This window comes from Coffea eugenioides, chromosome 9 (genome assembly GCF_003713205.1).
Source record: "Coffea eugenioides isolate CCC68of chromosome 9, Ceug_1.0, whole genome shotgun sequence".
NCBI classification, from domain to species: domain Eukaryota; kingdom Viridiplantae; phylum Streptophyta; class Magnoliopsida; order Gentianales; family Rubiaceae; genus Coffea; species Coffea eugenioides.
The window spans coordinates 9,139,562-9,165,995 of record NC_040043.1 but is presented as its reverse complement, the minus strand read 5'-3'; the positions used below and the strand labels follow the sequence as shown (position 1 = coordinate 9,165,995).

Here is a 26,434-nt window from a genome sequence, read left to right as displayed (position 1 = left end):
TACATAACACATAGGTCGTGGATTCAACATTGGATAAACGGGGTGAAATGCCCATCTTTTTCATTTTTACAATAAGCATTTCATATAGATGGAAATGTTCTCTATCGACTAAATATTTATTTTAAACTATCTTTGTATTAACATGGCTCTATTTGTATCTTAAACTATCAAAATATCTGTTTGGATTAGCAATCTTTGGGCGTGTTTTTGAAAAATTTTACGGTAGCAGTGTATATGAAAAATTTTTACTATAAAATTTTTGAAATATTTGATATATTATATGGATGAGATATTTTTTGAATTGTTGTGTATTACTATAGCATTGTATTTGAAAAACTTGTTTTTTAAAAAAAGACCAATCCAAACGGATAGTTTCGACTAACCATGCTACATCTAAACTTCAAACAGTTTACTTTAACCATGTTAATGGTCTATACAATATGCATGGGGTTAGCCGTTTCAATGGGATCTTTTATCCTGGATGGGGGAGAAATTACCAAACATCTAGCATTCTCTCATGCTTGCGTTCGTGACAGAAAATGTTGGTGATGTTAACTCCATTACTCAATTTTTGAGCTAAAATAATTATTCTAGATCATGATCATAAGCTCTCAAATAAAAGGAACCTATATCATGGTGGGTAGATAACTAGATTATAGTCGTATTAGATATTTAGATTAGACGAACCCACCTGAATCAAAAAGATTAAATGAACCCACCTACCGCACTTCTTATTTAGCTAATCTAGTTTAAGCACACCTTTGGATTGTGTGATTAGAATCTTAGACCTATCATGAACCTAATTCCTTGGCTGAACCACAAAAGCGTGTGACAAAACTGACACTTTTAACATATGTTTTAATTAATTAAGCATCAGCGGGCGTCTATTACAGCGTTAAACAACTTTACTTCTCTAAAAAATTAACACTTGAAGTCTCTAATGACAAATACTCACTAGGCATCTTTGGCCAAATCCTAACTGATATTATCTAATCCTATGAGATTTGATGGCGTACCTCAAACAGTGTTAGTTTGTAGATTTCTTTGTTCGCAACGGATCTTCTGCCCCATACTTGGTGTCATTATCTGTCTTACTTTTTATTATATTGCTATTTCTCCTTCATGAGCATCATATTTTAGTTCTTTTTTAGTTTTCTTAAGATTCAATAACTATTAATTGAGTAAAAAATAAATATAACAATTTTAAACTAGTAATATATAATAGAAAATTCATAAAAATCTCATTTTTTAATACATTTTGATTTTTTGAGTTTGTTAAATTTTGTGTATTACTCAATTAATAGTTATTGGATCTTAAGGAAACAAAAAAAAAAACTAAAATGTGATGTTTACGAAGGAGAAATAGTAATATAATAAAAAACGAGAGAGAAAGTGGCACGAAATGTGGGACAGAAAATCCTTTGCGATGTTCGTTATAGTAAGGATGCAACTCGGGATTCATTATTTTTCAGCTTGTTCAATGGTATAAAATTATGTATAAGAATACAAGACGTATATTCTAATTACTATATACAATTGGAAAATAATTTGTACATAATCGAACTCTCAAATCAATGTCTGGTTGGATTGTAATTCGTACGAAATGGACGTGTAAGAAAAGCTAATTATTAAATAAATAACATTTGCTTACCAATAAAATACATTTAATAGAAAGGAAAAAAAATAGCATTATATATATATTTTAATTCAAGGTTCACCGCTGGGGGGAAAATAGAGAAAGACAATTGTAAAAAATTTCAATAATTTTAGGGGGCAATTGCGAGGTTAGAGAGAATACTACCAAAATTCAAGAAGGCAAGAAGGGGATAGTTCCATAATTATTAAAATTTTATAGGTTATTTTAGAATTTCAACTAGTTTATTAACAATACTGGCTACTGTTTTATTAAAAGAAAAAAAAAATGACAAGAGTGATGGATTGAGTCCATTTTGGATTCTTCTTGATGGTATAAGCAAATATTAGTGAACAAGCAGGTAGTCCAGTACAAGTGATACGCATTACAAACCGTTTGTGGCGCTGCATATTTGGAAGAGTCCACTGATAATGATTTGATCATTGAAAGGTATATAAAGACAATGTAAGTGACAAAAGGATGAGAAGATAATGAAAAGATAATGACAGCAAGACAAGGAAAGATGTTAGAATTACTTTTGTATTTCTGAGAGGATGGTCTACACCTGCTACATTTAAAGCCATTTGTGAAGGGAAAAACAATGGGGTGGAGCATCCCATGCGTGAGAGCCTGAGAGGAGATAAGGTCCCTCTGGACCTTCACATTTCTATCTAACCTTTCAACACATGTTGCTTCTGCTAACAAACCAGCACCATTTCCTCAAAAGAAAAAAACCTTAAAAATCATGGGACACTAACAATATTGCAAAAGGGATGGGATCAGTTTCTTGTTTATTGTTACTTTATGTGACAAAGATTAAGGTGAATTTAGACCTCTTTCTAATGGAAAAATCTACAGTCTAAGAAGTAAAACCGGACAACATGAAAGTATTACTGCAGTTCATTTCAAAGTCAAAGTCGAGTGTTTATGCTGCAGTAATTTTTCTATTGGAAGTTTTTGCTGATTTGATATAAACATCATGATAATCCAAACAAAAGGGCTCTTGACTGGAAAATGCACCAGCATTGGTTTATCTGGACTGCTACAGGATGATACGGTGGAATGTTTCTAGAAAGAGGTGGTGATAAACGTCATACCAGAGTTAAAAAAAGTATAGTAGTGTTACTGCGGGCAGAGGACACACTGGCATATTGTAAGAAGAGCACAAAAACCATTCCACCCGGCCTCTTGTGATGAGTGGGAAATGAATTGTTTTGATGAATGAGTGTGCAGCTTTTGGGGAGCAAATATGGATGGGCCCTTCGATCCCCACCAAACTTAAATGTCTATACTCTATAGTATCCAAGAAAATGATTTTTCCTCTTTTTTTTTTTATCTTCCATTGAAATCTTCTCATACCTTCTTGCTTCTCATCATCAAAGGAGAAGAGTGTGTCCTTGTGTGTGTGTTTGTTTGTTTATGTGATCACTCAAATGATGAGTGGCAAATATAAGTGGCAAAAAGGAACAGTGGAAAAGAGTGAAAGTGACAGCAAAAAGCAAGAAAGAAAAAAGCCCTGGGAAAAAAACACATTAAGAAATAGTTCTTTTGTAACACTGGCAGATACTAGTCTATTACACTATCACTATGTACATAATAGTGGTATGTATTTGTAGCCTTGTAGGTTTCTATTTCCTAACTGAAAGTCTTTCTATATAGTTTTCATTTTCATTACTATATATCTGTGTCTGTATTCTCTCTCTCTCTCTCCCTCTCCAACACAAACATACTCCCTCTCTATCAGAGGCTGAGGAAAAAAACAGTCAAAAGATACTTGTATTTTCTTCTCCTGATTATTCAGCAGACTGGCAATATGGATTGATTTTTGGTTAAGAGTTTCATTTGTCTGAATTGATTTGGGAGATGGGAAGTTTGAGCTAGGTTATCATAATATTGGAGGGGCTCCAGAGTGAAGCCTCTGTCAAGAGCTTCATCATTGCTGACAGGTGGGTTTTTATTGAATTAGCATAAAGATTCAATCTTTATCGGATTTCCTATCTGGGTTTTGCTGAATTTGGTGAACCGGCTTGATTGACCTTATCTTACCAGAATTTTGCTGCTATTCTTTTATAAACTCCAATAATGGTTGTAATTATAGTTTTCGAGGAGTGTATGCTCTCCTTTCCGGAATGCTATCGATTCTTTCTTGCTCTCTCCCCTGTGTTTCTGCACATATGTCAGTCCATACTTCTAGGTGTATATCGCGCGAGTTGTTTCTTTTTAGCCTGATGGAGTAACTGGAAAATTTCCTTTTTCTGCATTAATGTAACTGTTTTGCTATTTTTTTTTTCTTTTTAGCATGGTGGGGATGATTAATAGCTTGTATCTGTAACTTCTTTATCTCTTTGTAGCTGCTGGCAGTTTCGCGTACTCTTTATCGTTTTCTGTATATGAGCATGGAAATGATCCTGGATAATTCTCCCACTTTGTCTGTTGTGCTGCTTGTATTTTGCCAACTTTTACTGAAATGATTTAGTTTTTCTGGTAATACATATGCTTTCTTCTGAAACCATTTTGTTTTCATTGATACTGTATAGTGTCCATATACGTGGTTAGCATGTAATTAGTTGTTTCCTTAGTGTTATTCATCACCCTTGCAGAACCTGCATTAACTTTTGTTACATTCTTGTGGCACTTTCTCCTAATTGTAGCTTGTTTCAGAACCTCAACTTGGACTCTTAGCCTGATACTCACACCTTTTCCCTGGTCTTACTTCTTTTCAGCTTTTGTTGGTAAATTTTTTGAGAAATTGAATTCAGTACATTTATTAGGTAGATAGCTCGAAATTTTCATAGGAAAGCTGAAAAATGGATAGGGCAAGTTTGGATTTAAGATTTAATCACTCTGGATCCTCCCAATCAGAGGAATCAGCTCTGGACATGGAAAGGAACTTCTGCAGTCTTCCCAATCTGCATTCATCAAGTCCACCACCACTACAAGCATTTGCATCGGGTGGGCAACTCTCCGAGAGCAACGCTGCCTACTTCTCATGGCCTCCTTCCAGTCGGTTAAATGATTCTGCTGAAGATAGGGCTAATTACTTTGGAAACCTTCAGAAGGGTGTTTTGCCCGAAACGCTTGGCCAACTGCCCAAAGGGCAGCAAGCCACTACCTTGCTTGAATTAATGACTATTAGAGCATTTCATAGCAAAATCTTGCGTCGCTTTAGTCTTGGTACTGCAATTGGGTTTAGGATCAAGCGGGGAATGCTGACAGATGTACCAGCTATTCTTGTCTTTGTTGCCAGGAAAGTTCATAGGCAGTGGCTCAATGATACCCAGTGCTTGCCGACTGCCCTTGAGGTATAAAATAGTTAAAGGTGACTACATCTTTACTTTTGGTATCCTCTGGCTTTTACTATATCACAACGATATTGTTATGTTGTACTGATGCACCTTGGGTTTTAGCTTGATTGGGTCTTAATTGCTGGATTACATGCCAATGGAACTTGTGTTTCTAAATGGGGAAAGAATGGGTGGAGATTGTCTAAGATTTTATTAACATGTTTTTGAACTTTTGAACTGCATGCCAATTTATTGGTTTTTTTTTTGTTCATTTATTATTGTATACAAGTAAATCTCATTCATGCCCTATTGAGCAGGGACCCGGTGGTGTATGGTGCGCTGTAGATGTTGTTGAATTCTCTTACTATGGCGCCCCTGCAGCAACCCCAAAGGAGCAACTGTATACAGAACTTGTGGATGGTCTGCGGGGTAGTGATCCATTCATTGGTTCTGGTTCCCAGGTAATAGGTTTTCATTTAAAGATTAACTTTTGGGTTTAAAAAAAAAAATTCATTTGGGTTTAGCACAAAACTTCTTTAGTAATAGCATAGCCTAGATGTCCTTGAGGGTAATTCCCTGCACTTTCGTATGAGTTACAGTGAAATGCAATACATGACAAGAAATTTAAAGTAGGAATAGTTTTGAGATGCTTTACAATTCTGGCTTATACTGTACTCAAAATCCTTAGTTGTTCGTTTCTTATGCAGACTTGACTGCATTGTTCTTAACTTCTTAAGGAGGAATTTTTGTTTCAGATAATGATGCGTGCTGCCTCTAATTTTTTCTTATATGAGACTGGGTTAGTGATCACAAATAACAAACTCAAATTGGGGCATGGGCATGCATTGCTTTCAGAGATGAAAGATTTAATATCTGTTATATGTCAAGCAAAGGTATGACTTGGCATAGGAAAGACAAAGGCTTTGATGAACACAGACTTCCCTTTGCAGATTGCACACTCCCAAGTGAAACTGATGCCACCATATGGACTTCTCTAGTTGTTTATTTTATAATCTCTATATCAAGTTTGTACCTGTAAAATCTTTCAAGCTTTTTCTCCTTACTGGCTTGCGTCTTCATTGTTTTATCAGACAATAAGAATAGATTCTGCGTTGAAAACTGTGACATTTTTACCGAAATTGCTCTCTGATATAGGACAGGTTTCTCTGGCTTGAATGAATGTTAGTTCCAATGACCATACGAGGTCTAACACCTGTTTCATTGTGAAGAAACAAAGCCATCCATCATTTTTTTTTAGCTTACAAAGGTTTCTGTTGATTATTGTTATGCAAATTAGAGATAGCCAAAAACATTGTTGCAGGGCCACTAGAATTCAGAACTAGTGATATTGTTTAAAATCTTAGGCTAAGATATCTGTTTTTACTTTACCGTTCAAAGTTCTAGAATAGTTGCAAAGCTGGTGAATGATATGAGAATCTGGTAGGGTTGTTTGTGGAAAAGGCTTATAGGACTCTTGAAAGTTGAATTAGTAGATTCTATGGCAGAAGAATGCAGTGACGCAGAAAGAATAGTACAAGGATATATAACCTCGATGTAATATAACGTCCTTGGTAAAGAAAGATACATAATGTATCCTTTGTTAAGAGCCAAATTGTTTCAATCCTTTGCATGATTGTACAAGACGTATATGTATAGTCCCAAATGATATGCAAAAGATAATTCAATCAACTATGCAAAATTGTTTGGTTATCATGGTGGAATTGAATACCATCACCAATAAAACTCTATACACTTAACAGAAGTAGAGGATGTCTCATTAACACAAGTGGCCTGGGATGTAACTTTCCTCACACTGGCAGGCTCATGTTTGGACTCAAAGATTTTGCATGTGTCCCTTAGCAAATAAATGACTTGAGAAAATCTCCCAGCTGCACTCTTATGTGGCCTTAATAATGAATTACTTCTAAAGGGCCCTCAAATGTAAAATACTTAAGAATTATGACATAATAAATCAATTTTGTAGGGCACACTGTATTACTCTTTTTTTTTTTGGGGGGGGGGGGGGGGAGGGGGTTGTTTGGGGGAGTTACACCTTTTTCTGAACATCTTTGCCCACTGTGGTGCTTCGCGATTGCATTCTGACTCTATACTGATGATTGCAGCCTGCTTGGTACCCACTGTGGATTGGCAATCACAATGACAATGAAAAATTCCTCAATGGCAATAACTATTGGTAAAACTTTTCAGGGGTTTGGTATTGAAAAAACAAGGAATGGCTTTTCAGATTGAACTCCCCTCCCCCCCTCACCAAAAAAAAAAAAAAAAAACTTTTTTCCCTTCTTCTTTGTCGCTTCCCCAACCTTCAACCACCGCCACCACCACTCTTCCAACAAAATGGTCACCTTGTGTCCAAAAAAAAAAAGGTCACCTTACTGTCTATCAATTATATTTGGAGGAGTTGAATTCAAATTTAATCGAACATTTGATTGTTCCATTATGCCAAGAGTGAAGCTTAGAAAAGAACAAACAACGAGGTTAATCTTCTAATTTTCACCGTAAGTTTCCTACACAACATACCAGTTCAGTAACCACCAATACCTGAGTATAAATCAAGAAACCCTCTCATGGCAGCCATAACACCCAGAACTACCAAGTGGCACCTAGAGCCGACGAGTTTGTGCAGAATGAAGTAAAGGCAACAAGTATTGAATCATGCATAGTGGAATTGAGAGATGGAGAGACATGAAAATTGGAGAGTTGGAGAGAGAGTGAAGCAAGGAGGAAGATGCTGCTGGGTTTTTTCATTTGTATTCGTTCGTTCCCTTATTTGTTGGTGTTTCAAGTTTAAAAATTCAGGAATGGGCGAAAGTGCCCAATTTGCTTGGATATGAGCATTACCCACCTTAGGGTTTTCCATAGTGATAGATACATACTCATAGGTGTCAACCAAACATCATGTATGGGTTTCAAGAGCTCAAAACCCATAGTGGAGTGGGGATTCCCCCCAACCAAACACCTGGTGAGTTACTATTATGTTGTGTGGCTGTCAGTGACAAGTCCATTATCTTTGCCATACAGTCCTCAAACTTCTTTCATGCAATCTGGGATTTTTTGTTTATTGTATTACCATTCCTGGAAATTTGGAAACTCTCTGTGTGTAAACTCTCTTTATGCAATAACATTTCATGATCGTCTATTACCTTTCTTTCAATCTATCTGATGCTTTTGCTTTCTAGGTTGCTAGTCAAGAAACATATGGAACCCTAGGTGCTATTGTGAAAAGCCGGACTGGGAACCGTCAGGTTGGTTTCCTTACCAACCGACATGTAGCAGTTGACTTGGATTATCCAAGTCAGAAGATGTTCCATCCCCTGCCTCCAAGCCTTGGGCCTGGGGTGTATTTGGGTGCTGTGGAAAGGGCAACATCATTCATAACTGATGTCCTTTGGTATGGCATCTTTGCCGGGACAAATTCAGGTATTATCACTTTAATTTTTAAATATGGTTGGTTGGCTTCCCCATTTGCTACAAGAGGAAAGTAAATTGTTTAGGATGCACAAATTTAGCTTGCTTTTCCTATATTAAGGAGCAGATAACTACTCCTAGATGCCAGAGTCTAAGTTTTGGGGATTAAACTACTTCTAATGGCCACAAATGTAACTTTTTTCTTTAGTGTACTGTGAAGTAGTTCCACAAGGTCATTTCTAATATTTCTGAACATAATCCTTGTGCTTCTTAAGATAACTGTTGTGTATAAATCATAGTAGGTTGATTTGATGAATCTTATTACCATGTTGATTTGGCATCTATCATCAAGATACAATGCTTCAAAGTGAATCAAATTATTTCCTACAATTGACTTATGTGTTTTATACATTATTAAAGAAAGTACGTTTCAGTGAACAACCACTTCAAATAAGAACAATTGCAATTGTGTCTATCTAGTTAGCAGTGTGGAGATCTAGCCAACATGAAATTTGTGATTTGGGAGAAAATATCTCATATTTGCTCACCCATGGCATGGTGTTGTCAGGAGGTGCAAAGGTTTAATTAAGAATATAAAGATGAATACATGGAAATGTGAAATGACATTCTTTGCTAATGCGACATTACAGCTAAGCACTTTCTTATTATCCCATTTTTCTGGCTTTGTACAAATTTAAAAATATTGTATGTAGAATGATTAGTTGTATCTCTCACTAGACCTCCTAGTCATTCTTATAGATATAGATGTATGTAACTTGTGCTTGGCATGAACGTGATTGTCAGTACACATCTTATATCTTTACCAGTAACATGCATACTTGTCGTAAGGTTGATGTTGATCACACGGATGCCCAACACAATGTTGTGATCCTGCAGAAACATTTGTTCGAGCAGATGGAGCCTTTATTCCTTTTGCAGAAGAATTTGACATGTCCTATGTAACTACATCTGTAAGAGGTATTGGTGAGATTGGTGATGTCAAGACCATTGACCTACAGTCACCCATCAGTAGTCTCATTGGCAGGCAAGTGGTAAAAGTTGGAAGAAGTTCTGGCTTGACTACTGGGACCATAATGGCCTATGCACTGGAATATAATGATGAGAAAGGGATTTGTTTCCTCACTGATTTTCTTGTTGTTGGTGAGAACCAGCAGACTTTTGACCTTGAAGGTGACAGTGGAAGCCTCATTCTCCTGGCAGGTGAAAATGGGGAGAAACCACAGCCCGTGGGGATCATATGGGGTGGGACAGCTAATCGAGGTCGGTTGAAATTAAAGGTTGGCCAGCCTCCTGAGAATTGGACTAGTGGAGTTGACCTAGGACGCCTTCTTGACCTCCTTGAACTTGATCTTGTTAAATCCAGTGAAGGGCTCCAAGGTTTGCATTTCTGGTTGTCATTGTGCATCATATAGCCTGAGGTCATCCTCAACAACCATATTATCTGCTTAGACATGAAAATTGCCAGTGATTGTATTTGGATTCGGAATAAAATTTGAGTGCATCTAATTGTTACAGATAGTAATTCATCGAGTTTCTTATGCAAGTACCTATAAGACACATGGGTGCACACGTGCACTTTGAAAGCATAAGCACCTCATGTAACATGACTCTTGATTCTTGGTGACCTGTTCATGTTATGAAAAACCACTCAAATCGTGCTGTGTAGTCTGGCATGTGAAAATACTGGACAGCTGAGAAGCCAGATGTGTAGCTTTTGCCCTTCATCTGCTGGGAAAGAGGATCTGTTGAACCATGTCCTTACAATGCTGTAAAGTCTGTTGTACTCTATTATCGGAAAACTCATTTCTGTGAAGCTAGAATAAACTGTACATTTTGTGCGAGTATTTTGGTGGCGAGATGGATCCTGGTATATGGTATATGTGAATCAGCAATGATGGTTGACTTGCTATGGATGCATCAACACAATAGATTGATGAGTGCATTTATATACATGCCTATAATTGTACGAGTTTAGCTGCTTGACCTATTGTCAGTTATATGACATCTAGCTGTAGCTCTTGCAATGAAATTATTTAAGCAAATGCCAGCGCATCTGAAGTAGTGCACTTGTAAACATAACCTTCTAGAATTCTAGTGTAAATTCTCTTTGCTATCTAATGCGTCTCTTTCTTTCTACTTCCATATATACAGAAATGTAAGAATCAAGGATCTTGCAAGCATTTTTTCCCTTCCTTTAGTACTTCAGGTGTCTGTGACTGACCCTGCTTTTCTTTGTTTCTTTGTGAATAGCTGCACTTCAAGAGCAAAGAAATGCATCAGGGACTGGAATGGATTCTACAGTTGGAGAGTCATCGTCTCTCGATCGAATTCCTTCCAAGGATAATCTTGGTTTGAACATGGAACAAGTTCCTGCAGATGGGGAGTGTTGCCAGGAAATTGTTCCACCATTCAGGCCTGATGAATTTCACATTGAAAGTGGAAGTGAATCAGCCCCAAGTGTAGAGCTTGAATTCATTCCAAGGTTTGCTGGGACATCTCCCATGCATCAGCACAGAAGTCAAGGAGAGAACACAGTTTTGAAGAACCTTTCTGTGCTCAAGAATGGACCTGATGATGAGATTTGCGTTTCTTTGCAGTTAGGTGAACCAGAACCAAAGAGAAGAAAGCATTTGGAGGCCTCCTTGTGCATTAAGAACCTGAAATAAAGCCAGCAATCTTATTTTTTGCCTATGAACTTTCCCTTTGAGATTTATCCCATGGATGGATTTAAACTTTTTCACCAGTGGTGCAAACAGCAAACCTGCATGCATCCAAAGTTTTGAGCTCTGAGGAAAAATTTGTCCCTCCTTGGAGAAACAATAAGTATTCTTTACCCCATGTGTTTCTGAAGGTTACCGTGATAGGCTACTGTACAATATAGATAAGGAAATGCTAGAAGGGAACTGAAATATTTTCATACTGTTGTATATTACTTCGATTAAACAACTGGGGACTGTATCACAAGCACTTTTGGGGGGTATTGTTGTACCCGACAGCTTGGGAAGTAGGTGATAATATTCTTGTAACATACGAAATGTAATTCTTCTATCAGAAATTATCAGTGAAACAGCAGGCATTTGAAGGAATTAGGTGTTTAATTCCAATGGTACCTGGTTACTCCTTTCTTTATATAATAAGAAGTCCATATCACTACTGATATTTTATTTTATTTTTTTTTAAAAAGAAGTCCATAACACTACTATTAAGGCCAAGTCTGATTGATATGGACCAGATTTTTATACTTCTATGGCAAGACTTGCTTTTTTGTTTTTCTTTTTTTAACCTCTCTCCGTACTCTTTTCAATCCTAACGGTTAAGCATGAGATTCGAATTCTGAACCTGATAACAAGAAAGACTCTAAGAATTTTTTCTTGATCATTAGGTCGATCTAGTAGTTAGTCTGCTTGTTAATACTTTTTTCAATCACATGGGAGTGTTTGGATACAAAATTTATTCCAAATAATATTTCGCTTGCATCATAAACACATTTTCCAACCCATCTTTTTATATTCCCAATCACCTTTTTATCTCACATACATCACATCACAAAAAATGCTACAGTAATTATTCCAAATAATATTTCAAATAATACCCTATCCAAATTATTATTGTTATTTCACATATACCAAATTGATACAAACTTAGCAATCTAAACGGGTTATAATGTCCGGATCTTAAATAGCAATCTAAATGGGTTATAATGTCCAGAGTTCTTCTGTACACATGCCAGGTACAGTAAATGGTGCAATTATTCTTTGATTCCCATATCATAACAAAGTATTTTCTTTTTTTCCTTGCTTAATTTCTATAACTCTTTCACTCTCGATTCCATTTCTGTTTTTGGTTTAATATATAATTAGTTTCTAAAAGGTCACGTCCTTGCACTGAAAATCTAATTCTACCATGCAACGAAGTTTATTCTCCAAGAAGATTTCTTTCCTATTCTTGTTTGGTTTGTAAGAGCAATTCCAAGGAATTTTCTTTCTAATCAGCTTAATATCATTTAATATAAATGTCGACACAACTTATAGTTACTCAAATAGATCTAGAGTTTAAATAGTTCAAACCCAATTGTTATTTACTTGAAATAGATCACTTTCTTTGACCTTAGGCTAATGATTTGTTTGGATTGAGCATTATTTATCCAGTTTTATTTGCTTACATCATCATTACAATTTCCAATACACCTTTTTATCTTCTCAATTATCTTTTTATCTCACATAAATCACATCACAAAAAGTGCTACAGTAAAAATATCCCAAATAATCCCAAATAACTTACAATCCCAAATAGATTGTTTCGTGGTAGCTTTCCTCTCTGTGTGTATATATATATATATATATATATATATGTCTTTCTTGTTTTTTTTCTCTATTCTGTCTTTGATTGGGATTTCATAGTGGATGTGACTTCTTGGGTGAAATGATCTATTATTTTGTGTTTTCTTGCCAAATATAGTAATTGTAAAAGTAGTGGGCACCCCAAACTCCCTTTTGCTTTTTTTTTTTTTTAATTTGATTTTCTTTAGTAGATTCTCTCTTTATTTCCCACGATGCACTTCTGGATGCATGGAGATGTCTTAATTTATTATCTATGCCATGCATAAGTGTATTATAGAAAATGGAGAGAGATTTGATTGGAGAGGAGCCGAGTCCTGTTTTCTTCTTCTTTTTTCCCCCCAATATTTTGGTCTTTGAAAGATAATTTCCACAATCTACCTAGTAGGACCTACTATCTATTTTAATTTGCACAATTATAGTTGAAAATCAATTTATAGTTTTTAGCTGAGGGTTTATCAATATTTCCAATTTTCTTAACAAGATAGAGGAAGAGGTGCTTGATACTACAATTTTAAGGAATTTGTTTTGTTGTTTCACTTTCTGGCCAATTAATGTACGGCAAGAGGAAAAAACACAAGATTTTTGTTTGAAAAATATTGGATCCAATATTTCAAACTCAAAAAATGTTTTTTTTAAAGTTATTTAAAGAAATTAAAAGCCATGTTGTTTCACTTTCTGGCCAATTAATGTATGCCAAGAGGAAAAAGCACAAGAATTTTTTTTGAAAAATATTGGATCCAATATTTCAAACTCAAAAAATGTTTTTTTTTTAAAGTTATTTAAAGAAATTAAAAGCCATATGATTTATTCTATTTTGACGTTGACTATCAAAATTTCGCAAGGATTTTTAGTAGTTTAAAGAGTTATAATTTATATTAGTATAACCACGTGCAAAACAAATGATTTATTACTTTGACGTTCATTCCAATTTTGTGATCTCTTCAATCTTCATGTAATTAAGATGTATTAATCAACTAAGCATTACCAATCAAGCTCTTGATTGCTTTTGGACGGTATTTAGAAAAAAAAAAAAGTTTACAATTTTCCAAACGGGGCACATTCCATTACTCGGTTGTGCATGGAAAAAAAAGAGTTGATAATTTTATAAGTTTTGTCAAAAGCGGAGGACCTCTGAAGCAATTTGCAGGTCTCCGTTTAGCTTCCGTCATCTCTGTTTTTTTCATATATTATTCTTCCTCCATTTTTTATCTGTCAACTGCAGAGCCTTCTCAGCTTCACTTTACTCCTAATTTGCAGCTTTCAACAGTAAGTTTCAGACCCAAAAAATAAAAGCTAGAGCAGAAAAAGAAAATGGGACCCCAATTTTCTTCACTGTTTTTGTTCTTTTTTCTTGATATACAATTTTTTGGCTAATCCTTTTGTAAACTGCAGGCAACTTAATTATGGGAATCTTTTGTGTTCAAATTGGCAGTTTGTAATCTGGGAGGTTCATTGGATACGAAGATAACCCTATGCTACATCTTTTTTGGCCTTCAATTCCATGTAAGTTTCAATTTCTTGCGTTAATAAATGTAAAAAGTTGTTGGGGTTATTGTTTCTGCTTCTAAAGCTTTAGAGCTTTGAGGGTTATTTATGACATCTTTAGTTGAAAAAAGGATCAATTTTTTTTTTGTGATTGTACTTTGCATGATTAGTTTCTTTAAGAATTCTACCTGGGCATTCAGAATTGGATGCATTCCAATCCATTTAGCAAAGCTCCTATTCTGTTGTTGGGTGGAGATGCTTAAGTGCTATATGAGGAACATGCTCATCTCTCTCTCTCTCTCTCTCTCTCTCTCGTTTCTTTTTTTAAGTGTATTTCAATTTGGAGTTGCTCTATTTTTAAGCTAATGGTGTCTGGTCGAAATGGAAGAGGACATGGGCCACCAGGAGTCTTCTCAAGTGAAGGAGCTCTGAATATGTAAGCTATTAGGTTTGTTTCTGATATTGTATTTTGAGGATGCTGGTTTTTATGTCTCTTTTTATAATGTTTGAACATTATTTGTGTAAATTTTGTATTTTTATCATTGTTGTTGGGGTTGTAATTGTTATTTCATAGGATGTTCAATTTAATTGGATGTTTAAACAGGTCGTTGTTCATAATGGAAAATAAGTTAATTGACTGAATGTTACCATTCATTACAAAATGAGTTAGAACAAGAATCAATATACAAGGATCTTGATCATTGGATTAAATGTGGAATATCACTGGCTAAAGACTAAATTTTAATCTAATTTTGTGGACTTAGTTTAGTTTCCAAGCTACATTTTTTCATAGCTTGAGAGAAGGATGTTCTGTGTAATACTTCATCCCCTGGGCTGGGAATGACAAAGTAGCACTGTAAAGATGTCTTCAAACCATAATCTACCATTTGAAGACAATGAAAGGGAGTATGACATTTTATAGGATATGTGTCTGGTGAAAGTCAATCTGGCTTATTTGTTGCATTTTGAACTTTTAACTAAATTGCACTGGAAGAGGGTTCATTTGCTGAAGCCATTTGATCACATTGTGTTCCCAAGTTCCAGTCTATTGAGTTTTGAGTCCATGATTATATTGGTCTCAAGTCAATCGAGGATGCAAAACTGCTTCTTTTATTATTTATGTTTGAATTCTAGATCTTTTGCTTCTTACAAGTCCCTTGAACAATTTAAAACTTTGGTTGCTAGAAAGGAAAGGTCATGATCAAAGGAGTTAGCTATGTCTCTAGATGTCAGAAGAGATCTTTTTTGATACTCCTTAACATGGTAATCCTGAAACAATTGGAAAAAAAAAGATAAAAAATAACGGCAGATAATGCATGTTCTGGTCAACATCATGGCAGTTGAACTTTTCTGCCGAGAGAAAGTATATGTATTTGTCCAGTTGGAAGGAGGACGAGCTATTGGATATTGCAAAAAGTTAATCAAGGATGAGTTATTGGACATTGCAGAATGTTAATTTGCTTTTGTAGAATAGAGGTTTTCATCCTTTCTTCTCCCCTTGATGCTTTATTGTCCTTGCCGTATTATGTATCCACTGCTGCAGAGCGAACAAAATTTTTGCATTTGATGCTTTACAGTTTGGTGAGTTGATAATTTTTACTCCATTTCTGATTTTTTTTCTTGTCAACTTGGTCATGGCATGGATGATGCCTCAAAGTGTATGACGGCCCCAGATTATTGTCAATTAGATTCTGGTGACAAGTTAATTTTAAGTCTATGTGCAAATATGTCAGGAATTAGTATTTCATACCATATGCCCTGAAGGCCTCATAACCATAATTTGTAAGCATTAGCATTCTGATAGTATGGGTATATGCTTGTTTGTCAGTGTCCTTATGTGTTGGTTTGTAGGAATTACTGTTAAGGTTGTCTCCTCATCCATCAATTATCCTTAACCTACAAAGTCATGCAGTCTATCTATTTGTTGAGCGAAGTTAGTTCAAAAAGCAAAACATGAAAAAGGGAAGAGGGGTCATCCATACATGGGGTGACATTGGTATGGTTGCTGGAAATGCTAGGAACAACTACATACAAAAAGATTTCTAGTATATTGTGTGTATTAAAAGTTAGATGTATTGGATTAAATGACTGATGGCATATATTTGGAGTAGGAATCAACTGTTCCCATTTCTTGTTGAAGAAATCCCATTTAAAATCGACAATTTCTGTTTTTTCATCTACAAAAAGCAGTTCAGTTTTGTTCTTATTTGGTAAGCTCATGAACTAATCAGATTGTATGCGCCATCAGTGTTAGAGGCGAAAACTGTTTCTTCTGGTGATGCCACTTCTAGATTCTGTTGGTCTTGTTTATGTGAAAATTGGATTTGGAGTTTATGGATCATATTCTGCTGATCAGTGAGATTACATTTTCCTCACCTCCTAATCAAGGAATTCTCTTAAGTCGACTACGGATCCGCTACGATTTCAAGTGGTGAGAAGATGGATTTCCATGGGTTAAGGGTTTGTCTGCTTGAGGTGGTGGTGTCGTAGTCGGCAAAGATCATTGGTGGTGGTAATTAGTCATAATCGTTTTGAGGGTAGGAACAAAGTTGAAAAATTGCAACCAAACACCCGAAAATTATGAAAATGCAAATCTTTTCTTAGAAAATCATCATGAAAATGTTTTACATCCAAACAAACAGAGCCTGATTGTTTTTGGTTTTCGTTCAGAACCGGCTGTAGTGCATGGTGGTTTTATGCTCCAAAAACTAAATTTGTTTTTGGAAAATTAGGACAAAAGCTAGTGCACAGCGCAGTGTGTCAGCCATGATGCTTAATATATGTAAAAGGTGATTAAAAACTCATTTCTTTATACATTTCCTTCTATTCTTTTGAATTTTTGCTTCTCAAAATTGGAATTAGGTGGAGTCCGACAAACAGAAAAAAGTATTAACAGTAAATAAGCTGCCAAAGGGAGCATGTGTGTAGATTTCATAATAAACAAGTAGGTTTGGGGGTAGCTCATTACTTATTTTGCACCTTGTTGGTTCCGTGGCAAGATTGTGCAGCTTTGGAACGGCATTCGTCCATTGCTTTCTCTCCCTCTCTCTCTCAGAGTTAATAAACTACCAAAGGGAGCGTGTATAGATTTCCGAATAAACAAGTAGGATTGGGTGGCTCATTAATTTTGTGCACTTCATTGGTTCCGTGGCAAGATTGTGGAGCTTTGGAACAGCGTTCTCGTCCATCACTATCTCTCTCTCTCTCTCTCCCTCCCTCCCTCTCCCTCCCTCTCCCTCCCTCTCTCAAGCTTCAGGGTTCATATAGCACAGAGATGGACAAGAACAGGGTTGACAAAAATTTTAGGCCCATGTTTTTAATTCACATGTACATGCGCAACAATTTTGCACCAGTGGTAAACTTCAAATTATATTTGAAAAGATGTACATTGAATTTCTAGAATTTTCTTTTCCCTTTTTTATTTGGGGCTTTTGAAATGCTTTGGAGGCATAAATTGTGTTTGTTGATTTTGTCATCATTTATGCATACATGAGTTCTCCAATTTTATCTAGATCTAGATTCCCGTATCTAAACTTAGGTTCAATGTCGTTAGCTATACAAGGACCATGAATGTATGAAACGATCTTACTAATGGCCGTGGACCTAATCAGCGCATATGACCTTAGGCTACTAGTGGTTGGTTTTCGGTGGTAGTTTGAAATGCTTTCCAAATAAACTCAGTGTCTTTTACTTAATGAGGTAAATTTTATTCTTTTTTTTCTTCTTTGTCATACTTTTCCCTATTTGGCCTTTGATCTGGTTTAGATGGTGGATATGACTTCAAGCATGAACTGATCTGTGGTAAAAATGCCAAAAAATTATTATAAGGCACCCCCAGTCACCTTTCTTGCTTTGTTTTCTTCTCTTTTCCCCCCAATATTTTGGTCTGTCCTTTTAAAGGTGTTTTGCACATGCACATCTTAGCTAGCAGGACCCACTATCTGAAATTTTAAGGATGCAAAGTGATAGTTAAATATGAATCATATCTATAATTAGTATATTTACACTTGTCATTGATGCACTTTTGTGTTTGTAATGTCTTCTCACCCACCTATTACGACAAATTTCTCCGCTTATTTTCACCATTGATATGGAAGATATGCTTGTAGCTGTTAGTTCTTCATACTCTCCATGATCATATAAAACAAATAACTGAGCAGTATTTGATAATTGGACAGAAAATTTGTTATTCTATTTTGTGTTGAGTAGTCGATTGCAGAATGAATGTAAAGACATGATCTATCATCAAGTTTCACACGTTTGTTAGAAAGAGAATGCTTATTGCTAAGTTCACCTATCATATATATGTATTTTTTGTGCTTTTGCCTTGCTTCAGATACTTGTAACCAGTAAGAATTTGCAAACTATCTGACTGGCACAATCTGCATATATGTCTGTTGGAAGTATTGGATCCTCAAGAGTAATGGTATAATTCTTTTTCTTTCCACACTCACTTGTAGGAAATTCCAACTCACTTTTTGTCCAAGATAGAGGAAGAGGTGCCTGATACTGCAATTTTAAGGGATTCTTCTGGTCGCTCCTGGTCTGTTAAAGTGCGTCAAGAAAGAAATGGCATCGTTCTTGCAGATGGGTGGGAAAATTTCTCTGTGCATCATTCTTTAGTGCCATCAGCGAGCTTTTTACTCTTTAGATATTGTGGAAATTGGTGTTTTGAAGTAGATATCTTTGCTTGTTCTGGATTGGAGAAGGAAATAGTGGATGCTAGTGGAAACAGTGAAGCTAGCCCTTCTGGTGTGAAAAGTAAGAAAGATGGACGAGGTAAAAGAACAGTTCGTTCTGTGAAAGACAACTTGCCAAAATCTTATGTTCCTGGTCCACGTAGCTTAAGTCTTAAAAATAAAAAAGACAGACGAGGCAAAAGAAGTGTTGGTTCTGCAAAAGACCACCTGCCAAAATATTGTGTTTCTGGTCCAGGTAGTTTAAATCTTAAATATACATAAATAATATTCATTGCATTACAGTGATTTGAAAATTGGTCTTTTGAAGTAGACATCTTTGGTGATTCTGGACTGGAGAAGGAGATAGTCAGTGCTGGAGGAAACAACGAAGCTGGCTCTTCTGGTGTAAAAAATAAGAAGGGTGGACGAGGTACAAGAAGTGTTGGTTCCGTGAAAGACCACCTGCCAAAATCTTGTGTTCCTGGTCCACTTAGCTTAGATCTTAAAAATAAAAAAGACAGACGAGGTAAAAGAAGTGTCGGTTCTGCAAAAGACCACCTGCCAAAATATTGTGTTTCTGGTCCAGGTAGTTTAAATCTTAAATGTACATAAATAATATTCATTGCGTTACAGTGATTTGAAAATTGGTCTTTTGAAGTAGACTTCTTTGGTGATTCTGGACTGGAGAAGGAGATAGTCAGTGCTGGAGGAAACAACAAAGCTGGCCCTTCTGGTGTAAAAAATAAAAAGGGTGGAGGAGGTACAAGAAGCGTTGGTTCCATGAAAGAACACCTGCCAAAATCTCGTGTTCCTGGTCCAGGTAGTTCAAATTTTAAATTTACATAAATAATGTTTGCTGTGTTACAGAAACTTGACGATTTAAATTCCTGAATCTGCATTTGAAAGAAAAATTATCAGAAAAGTGAAACAGAATGCATGGTTAGAAAAAACCAAGCTTAAACTTGCCATAGACAGATGTTGCACGTATTTATGCTTTAGTACTTGGTGGAACAAGATCAGGACATTTGATGGAAAATAGATAACTATGCTCTAGTTGGTATTTACCAGTGGGCTTATGGAGCAATATAGGAAGAGGCTAAGAACAATGGTACCTTGCTGTGTCAGTAGATAGTTTAGACTTTCATATTCTTTCACAAACATAACACTGAGAAGTAAATATTGTTCAATTACTTAGGTTTTCACCAAAATTGCCCCCTGTAGTGGGAAAAGAAAATTGCTAAAGACCAGAGTCACTTAGCTTAATTTTTAGGTACTCATTGTTGCAACGTAGTATGCTTAGCTTGGAATCATGAGTTGAGTCACTCTAATCTTTCTGTCAAGCACCCATTCGAGTGAATATCCTCATAGTTGAATGAGAATGACTTCTTTTGATCTTCTTTCCTGATGGCTCTTTCAACCCTTCAAGGTGCTTTTAGATTTTTTACTGTCTCTTTCAACTTGTCCCTCTTTAATGTATCTCTTTATTCTTTAGATTGTTATTCTCTCTAATAATTCTTAAGTTGAGGTATTCTTGCATATCTACTGTAAGTATGCTTGTTACTAAGTCAGTAGTAAATTCTCTTCAGCAGCAAACAGTTATCTAGAGATAAAGTTTGTCGCTTTTTAGGTTTCATGAAGTTAAAGTTAGAAAAAAAATGTTGGGACTCAATGTTAGATGCAAAACGTAATCTTGCTTATAGGTGTAGATTGCTATGACTTAGAAGTTTTTGTGGAGGTTGTGCCAATAATATTAGAAAACAAAACCTTGTTCAGGAAAATGTAAAACAGGTTTCACTGCCTGAATTTTTATTTGATGACAAGTTCACATATGCTTGGTTAACAAAATTATTTGAGCTGCAAAGCATTGGTTTTAACAATCCTACTTTGATTGGGTGCTGGGTCAAGTACTTGTTTTATGATTATGGTTGATGCATGTTGGTGGTCATTAATTTGTGTTAAATGGTTCATTCCTGGGTAATGCCACAAATGGTAGAATTTTAACGCATTCATGACGTTGATAAGAGTCTACTGGTGATCTGTCTATGATGTCTAACCCAAAGAATAAATGTAGGAGAACTACTGTTTACTTTGAACAGTTCCTTACTAGAGTTGATAATTGTAGGGGTGCCATACAGAACTAGAATTGCCTGGAACCCAGAGCGTCTTGGTCTTTACCTAGACTCATGTTTAGAAGAAGCAGCTAAGGGGCGCCGTCGGTCAGGCAATTTAACACCAGAATCATGGCAAAAGGTTCAGTCAGTTTTCAAAGAGAAAACAAATATTGATTTGACACCGACGCAGTTATCAAACTTTTGGAGCGTTTTAAGGAAGAGATATATGGTCTGGTCAAAGATCATAGCAGAGGCTGGAAATGGTGGGTATGATCCAGTAGCCAATAAGATCAATTGGAATCAGAAGCAGTGGGAGGAGTATATAAAGGTGGATCTTACTACTATTTATGACTTGGTAAAAGTAATATACTTCTTTTATTATGTAAATATAGGACCTATTACTTTGTCTCAGGTGAATCCAGTTGCAAAGCGCTTCCGAAAGAAGAAGTTGGAATATCCTGAGAAGATGAAGCTATTATTTGGTTGCTACACAGCAGTACATGAAGATGGTGGGGTTTCATCTGATGAAATGTACTACAGCAGCATTTGAAGGTTGTTCACATGTGCAGACTTTGGAAATGAATATCCTGGTAAACTATTTTCAGGAACTGGCATATTGAAACCAGACTTTTGAAAGCTTGAAAAATGAGCAGTTATTGGAGGTTGAATAAAGAATCCATGGAAGAACGTTAGGTCTGTTTTGAAATCAATAGGCTTTGAAACTGTTAAAATTAAAGCATCTTCGTAGCTATATTGTTTGATGATTTTGATATTTGATATTATATTTTCCTTTTCTCATGATACTGAATATGTTAAGAGTTGATGCATTTTTGTGCAAGTAAGTTTTTCCAGCGTGTGCTGTTTCTTGTTTGCCTTTTGCTTTTTGCTATTAATGAGAAGTGCTGTTTCTTGATGCAAAGCCTCTTTTTGTCTCCTTCCTTTCAATATGGCCATCCCCAAATGCAATCCCTTGAGTTTTGCGTGGTTCCAACTTCCCCAATTCCGGCAACCTGATCATTAGATGCTCGTGCATAGTATGAAGTTTTGCCATAACATAGAAATTAGAAAGACCATTGCTTGGGATGTCTCCTTTTGCCCTCTTTCCTCAGCTTTCTTTTGGGTAATTTCTTTTCATAAAAAATATGAGGTTGATGGTTGACCCTTTCTTTTTGTGAAAATGTAGTTATTACTGGAACCCAGTTACATTTTTTCCTGGTAATTTTCCTTGACAGAGCGTTTCAGTTTGTTTTAGTACCAGAAACAAACATACCAGCTCCAAACATAAACACGTAGTTTTCACTTTTCCATAGTCTCTAAGACGGCCTAGATTGCAATCCGTATGTTTCAGTCAAATCTCCCTTCACACGTATTTTACTACAAATGTTGTTTACATCTAACTCGAATGTTTTAGTTCTTGCTTTTACTGGTGGGAAAGTGGGATTGTTGCCCACAGAGGAATCAAGGCAGTTGTGATGGTGAAGAAACCCTTTTATATTTTGATTTCCCATGGCTTTCTCATTTTTTTCTGGGGTCAAATTTGCTCATTTTATTGATCAGCAAAGTTAAAGAGTGCAAACAAGGAACTCAAAGAGTTCCAATTACATCAGAAGGAAATTCATTGCAATTTATTTCTCCATGGCATTGGAACTCTAGGTTTTAAGCATCTGTTGCAACTTCTTGTATTGAATCTCGTAAGGTTTTAAGGAGAAATTGCATGGTCACTCTGAGACTGCTTAAACATGATTCGTCAGCTTGAAAGTAAGGTCTGCTTTTTTGTATTGTAATTTTGAAAATTGGAAGCAGCCCTTAACAATTTATGAATTTTTGTAAGGGTTTATAAATTGTAAGGGTTTAGGGCTGCACCCCAATAATTTGCACCCCAATAAACCCTTAGGTATAAAATTTTTTTTAGGTTCCAATAAGTCATTTCTGTTAAGTTTAACGGATTCCGTCACCTTTACAATTTAGTTTAAAGTACGGGATGTCGTGTTGTATATTTTGAAATCACGGGAGACTTTTCTGTATATTAGATTTACCACAGAAGGCTTTTTTTTGTATTTTACCCTTAATATTTAGTTTTTGTATGAACTCTTTTGTTACTGTTCTTGTCCGTTGTTATGTTCAAAAGGAAATATCAAAAAGCTGGTCAGCAACCAAGGAAATAACACTTTGTTAAGACTTGACTAAAGTAAATGGAATACATGACTCATCCTATCGTTTCGACCAAAAAAAAAATGGAATACATGACTGGAGCATTATGGAAGTCCTAGCTGCAGTTTTCTTTTATCCAATCATACCTAATACCCAACAACTTTCTACCATTTTCTTCAACAAAACACTTGCAAATGCCAACAGAGTTGCGACGAATGGACACGACATAGTAAGAACCAGCAAATTCTTGAACCTCAGCGATGGTTTCATTTCTGAATATTCCATCAAGATTGATAGTTTCAAGAACTTTTCCAGATTCATTAATTCTGACTCCTTGGGGAATCGTATTTGGAGCAGGCTGTTGCATAATTAGATTTGCTCCAATCCAGAAATCACCCAACAATGTCCTCTTTATGTTATCTGGCCTATGGATGCTCAGGATTGCCTCTGCTGTGTTGGCCTTTGGTCCTTTCAACCAATATTTCAGGATTCTGTGTCCAGTGTATTCCGAAACAAGGACAAAAGAACCATCCCTGCTGACCCCTGTACCACCTGGTATCTGAAGCCCACTCAGCAGCACCTGAACCTCTTTTGTCTTCGGATTGTATGACATTAGTCTTCCTGTTGAGTCACCGCTTGAAAGTGCTTGCGGCAGCTCTCTGTACATAATTTGCTCAATTATTTATTTGCATTATGGCTATAACACTACATAATATACGTGGTGATAATGTTTTGTTGACTACCTTACTCGTGATTACATGCATATTTATACTGTTGTGGGCATAGATAGAATCAGAAAGTTTATACATAGGGGGTGAAGTTTGACAAATCTGAAATGGACAAACTCCACTTTGCACCCTCAAACTGATATCACTTCTTCACTTTGCATCTTAAACTTTAATTTTGGACGCTTTGCACCTGAAACTCTTAATTTTGGACATTTTACACTCTAAACTCTCAAGTTTGTCCCATTTAAGTCTAGTTAATGACAACTTATACAAAATTAATGGCAAACAGAACCTAACAAATCAATGATAATATGTCGAAAGTAATTAAAGGTGCCAAGATATTGTAGCAAAAATTAAATAATACCTTATCCTTAATTTGCACCATTTTTTGGTTCATTAATTTTGCTAACAATATTAGTAACTGAAACCATATGAATAAATGTTAATGTGCTAAAAATGGTCAAAAAAGTTAAGGGATCGTTGTTGGAACAAAACAGTACATTCTCATTAATTTTCACTTCACTTTATCTTGTTAATTTTGTGAACATAGTCATTGATTAGATTTAAACGGTAAACTTGAGAGTTTAGCATACAAAGCGTCCAAAATTAAGAGTTTAGAATGTAAAGTATCCAAAATTAACATTTAGAGTGCAAAGTAAGAAAATGATACAAGATAAAAGTGCAAAGCGGAGTTAATCCAATATGAAACTTAGGTATATAACATAAATATATTTTCAAGTTCTTGTGGAGCAAAAGTTTAATCTACAAAGAACATTTTCTAAGAGAGGGAAACCGAATTTCCAGAACCTGGAACCTACCCCTCTCTATTTATGTCCATGACCGTGGGAACGTCATTCAATGGAGTTTGAGAAAAGTTGAATGTGTGTGTATATATGTATGCATGTATGTGTGTATGTATTATTGAAACTAACGTCTACATATATATAAAACATGTAAATATGTATGTACATAAAACACGAGGGTTAAAATTAAGTTTTACCTGAAAGTATATTTAGTGCTAATATCCGTGAAGTAGACCATTTCGGTTGTCGAATCTACATCTAAACCATCAAGCCATTTGAAAGGACCACCTTCTGCACTTGTAGCAAGTTGTTCTGCAAGGCCTCCATCAGGCCCGACCTTGCACAAACCAAAGAAAGCATCTGCTATGTAAAGCTCACCTGTTCTGTAGTTGAATCCCACACCAAATGGTCTACCACATATTGGTCCTAGATTGGGATCATCTGTGCCATCACATTTTTCCTTGGTTCTTCAATATCAAAACCCCATATCAAAAAACAAAAAAAAGAGAGGGGGGGGGGGGGGGGGGTTCATTCTTACTAGTTAATTTCATGACTCAAAAAGTGTTAGATCATTGTCTAAAAGGTAGTTAACTCACCTGAGGGGTGAAGCATGAGCAAATTCGACAAAACCAATTCCAGGACCTTCAAATTTGAGAACTCTACCATCAGAGACACCCGTATAAGGCCCTTGGCCAGTCAGATCAAAAGCAATAGCTTCGGGTCCAGAAGCATGCAAAATCTTGAAAGTATTCAGGGTTCTATCAGATCGAACCACATAAGCTAAAGAAAAGATAAGAATGACATGAATGAGCTTGGTCATGGTTTTGACCATTCAATCTCTTGTATCATGACAATATTGTTCAAAGTCGAGGGACCTATTTATAGGCTACATAGATTGTATCAATTTCCTGGTCTACTACTAGTAAGTTGCTAATTGACAATATATTTAATCAGTGGCCATAAGGTGGCTCTTAAGACCCTGCTTAGGCTGTAGGTGGGGGTTCAAATCTCACCTGTAACAAAAAAAATTCAAGGGTTGTGTCATAGTACTTCCTTGATCTAGTAAAGTGTGTGTACCTACTAGCTCCTAACATAAAACCTATTTAGGCTCTTCTCCCCAGTAATCTAGGATAGATAGGTTATACAGTAGTTATCGTCTCTGGAAAAAAAAAGATAATATATTTAATCAATTTTCTCGAGCCAAAAGATACATATGAATTTCAAACTTTCAGTATTGTCAACGCCTATACCTTTCACACAGCAAGATCTGGTGCACATTTTCCAAATTTCCGAAGTCTACGTTCTAGAATTGGTTGACAAAGCAATTCAGAAGTTAGACTTGTTTTTGTTTTACTAAAACAGTAATCCATTGATAAAACAACTAGAGAAACCAATATATTGTCAGCCACCTTGCACTTGCACTATAGGATGAAGATATAATGAAGCCGGCAGCATGGAAGAAGAACCATGTTTGGAGTTTCGTTTCTTTAAATGAGAGAATAAAGTATTGGTCCGGTTGGATCACAGTGGTCCAAACGCTAAAGTTTGGAAACTAGAATAATAAGACCTACAGTTGAGGATTATTTAAGATTCATAAACAGTTTGAGGATGTTGACACCGTTCACTTTCTGTCTGTTATCCTATTCAATCATTTTGGTGCGGTAATTTAAATATTTTAGCAGAGCAGTTGATTATAACAATATCTAAGTCTTGATGGTTTGCCATTCTATTAGCTGGGTAATTTTTAGGACCTACAATTTAGGAGTAGTTTAA

At 35.9% G+C, this 26,434-nt stretch overlaps 3 protein-coding genes across 7 annotated transcripts; 2 read left to right on the top strand and 1 right to left on the bottom strand.

Annotated features, from left to right (window-relative positions):
* The first annotated feature begins 3,310 nt into the window (after nt 1-3,310).
* LOC113783133 (protein NARROW LEAF 1-like) lies at nt 3,311-11,450 on the top strand. Of its 5 annotated transcripts, none has more exons than XM_027329189.1 (6): nt 3,311-3,579; nt 4,429-4,935; nt 5,235-5,378; nt 8,115-8,355; nt 9,241-9,741; nt 10,615-11,450. In XM_027329189.1, exons 2-6 carry the CDS (start codon nt 4,441-4,443, stop codon nt 11,028-11,030), a joined length of 1,797 nt encoding a protein of 598 aa, XP_027184990.1. In that variant the 5' UTR covers nt 3,311-3,579; nt 4,429-4,440; the 3' UTR covers nt 11,031-11,450. The 5 variants fall into 5 exon arrangements, with proteins under 5 accessions (XP_027184990.1, XP_027184989.1, XP_027184988.1 ...); XM_027329188.1 differs by having other exon boundaries at nt 4,409-4,935; XM_027329187.1 differs by having other exon boundaries at nt 4,405-4,935.
* A 2,655-nt stretch (nt 11,451-14,105) lies between these two features.
* Nucleotides 14,106-21,780, top strand: LOC113782150 (the record flags this gene model as incomplete). Its single annotated transcript, XM_027328060.1, has 6 exons — nt 14,106-14,207; nt 18,650-19,124; nt 19,200-19,454; nt 19,527-19,688; nt 20,991-21,307; nt 21,392-21,780. Coding segments are annotated over 6 exons (1,449 nt in total), but the record flags the coding sequence as incomplete, so codon positions are not given.
* Nucleotides 21,781-23,178: 1,398 nt separating this feature from the next.
* On the bottom strand, nt 23,179-25,481 carry LOC113782149 (strictosidine synthase-like). The gene is made up of 3 exons (XM_027328059.1): nt 25,258-25,481; nt 24,859-25,128; nt 23,179-23,789 (listed from the first exon to the last, which is right to left on the bottom strand). The coding sequence occupies exons 1-3, from the start codon at nt 25,479-25,481 to the stop codon at nt 23,246-23,248; spliced, it is 1,038 nt and encodes a 345-aa protein (XP_027183860.1). The 3' UTR covers nt 23,179-23,245.
* Between the last annotated feature and the right edge of the window lie 953 nt (nt 25,482-26,434).

Excerpts from the sequence above, each read along its gene's own strand:
- LOC113782149 (XM_027328059.1), bottom strand. The coding sequence starts at position 25,481 with ATGACCAAGCTCATTCATGTCATTCTTATCTTTTCTTTAGCTTATGTG. Across the intron at positions 25,129-25,257 it reads GCTCATGCTTCACCCCTCAG|AACCAAGGAAAAATGTGATG; the intron begins GTGAGTTAACTA and ends TTGATATTGAAG. Across the intron at positions 23,790-24,858 it reads AGCACTAAATATACTTTCAG|AGAGCTGCCGCAAGCACTTT; the intron begins GTAAAACTTAAT and ends AATTATGTACAG.
- LOC113783133 (XM_027329189.1), top strand. The coding sequence starts at position 4,441 with ATGGATAGGGCAAGTTTGGATTTAAGATTTAATCACTCTGGATCCTCC. Across the intron at positions 5,379-8,114 it reads TCATTGGTTCTGGTTCCCAG|GTTGCTAGTCAAGAAACATA; the intron begins GTAATAGGTTTT and ends TTTGCTTTCTAG. Across the intron at positions 8,356-9,240 it reads CTTTGCCGGGACAAATTCAG|AAACATTTGTTCGAGCAGAT; the intron begins GTATTATCACTT and ends GTGATCCTGCAG.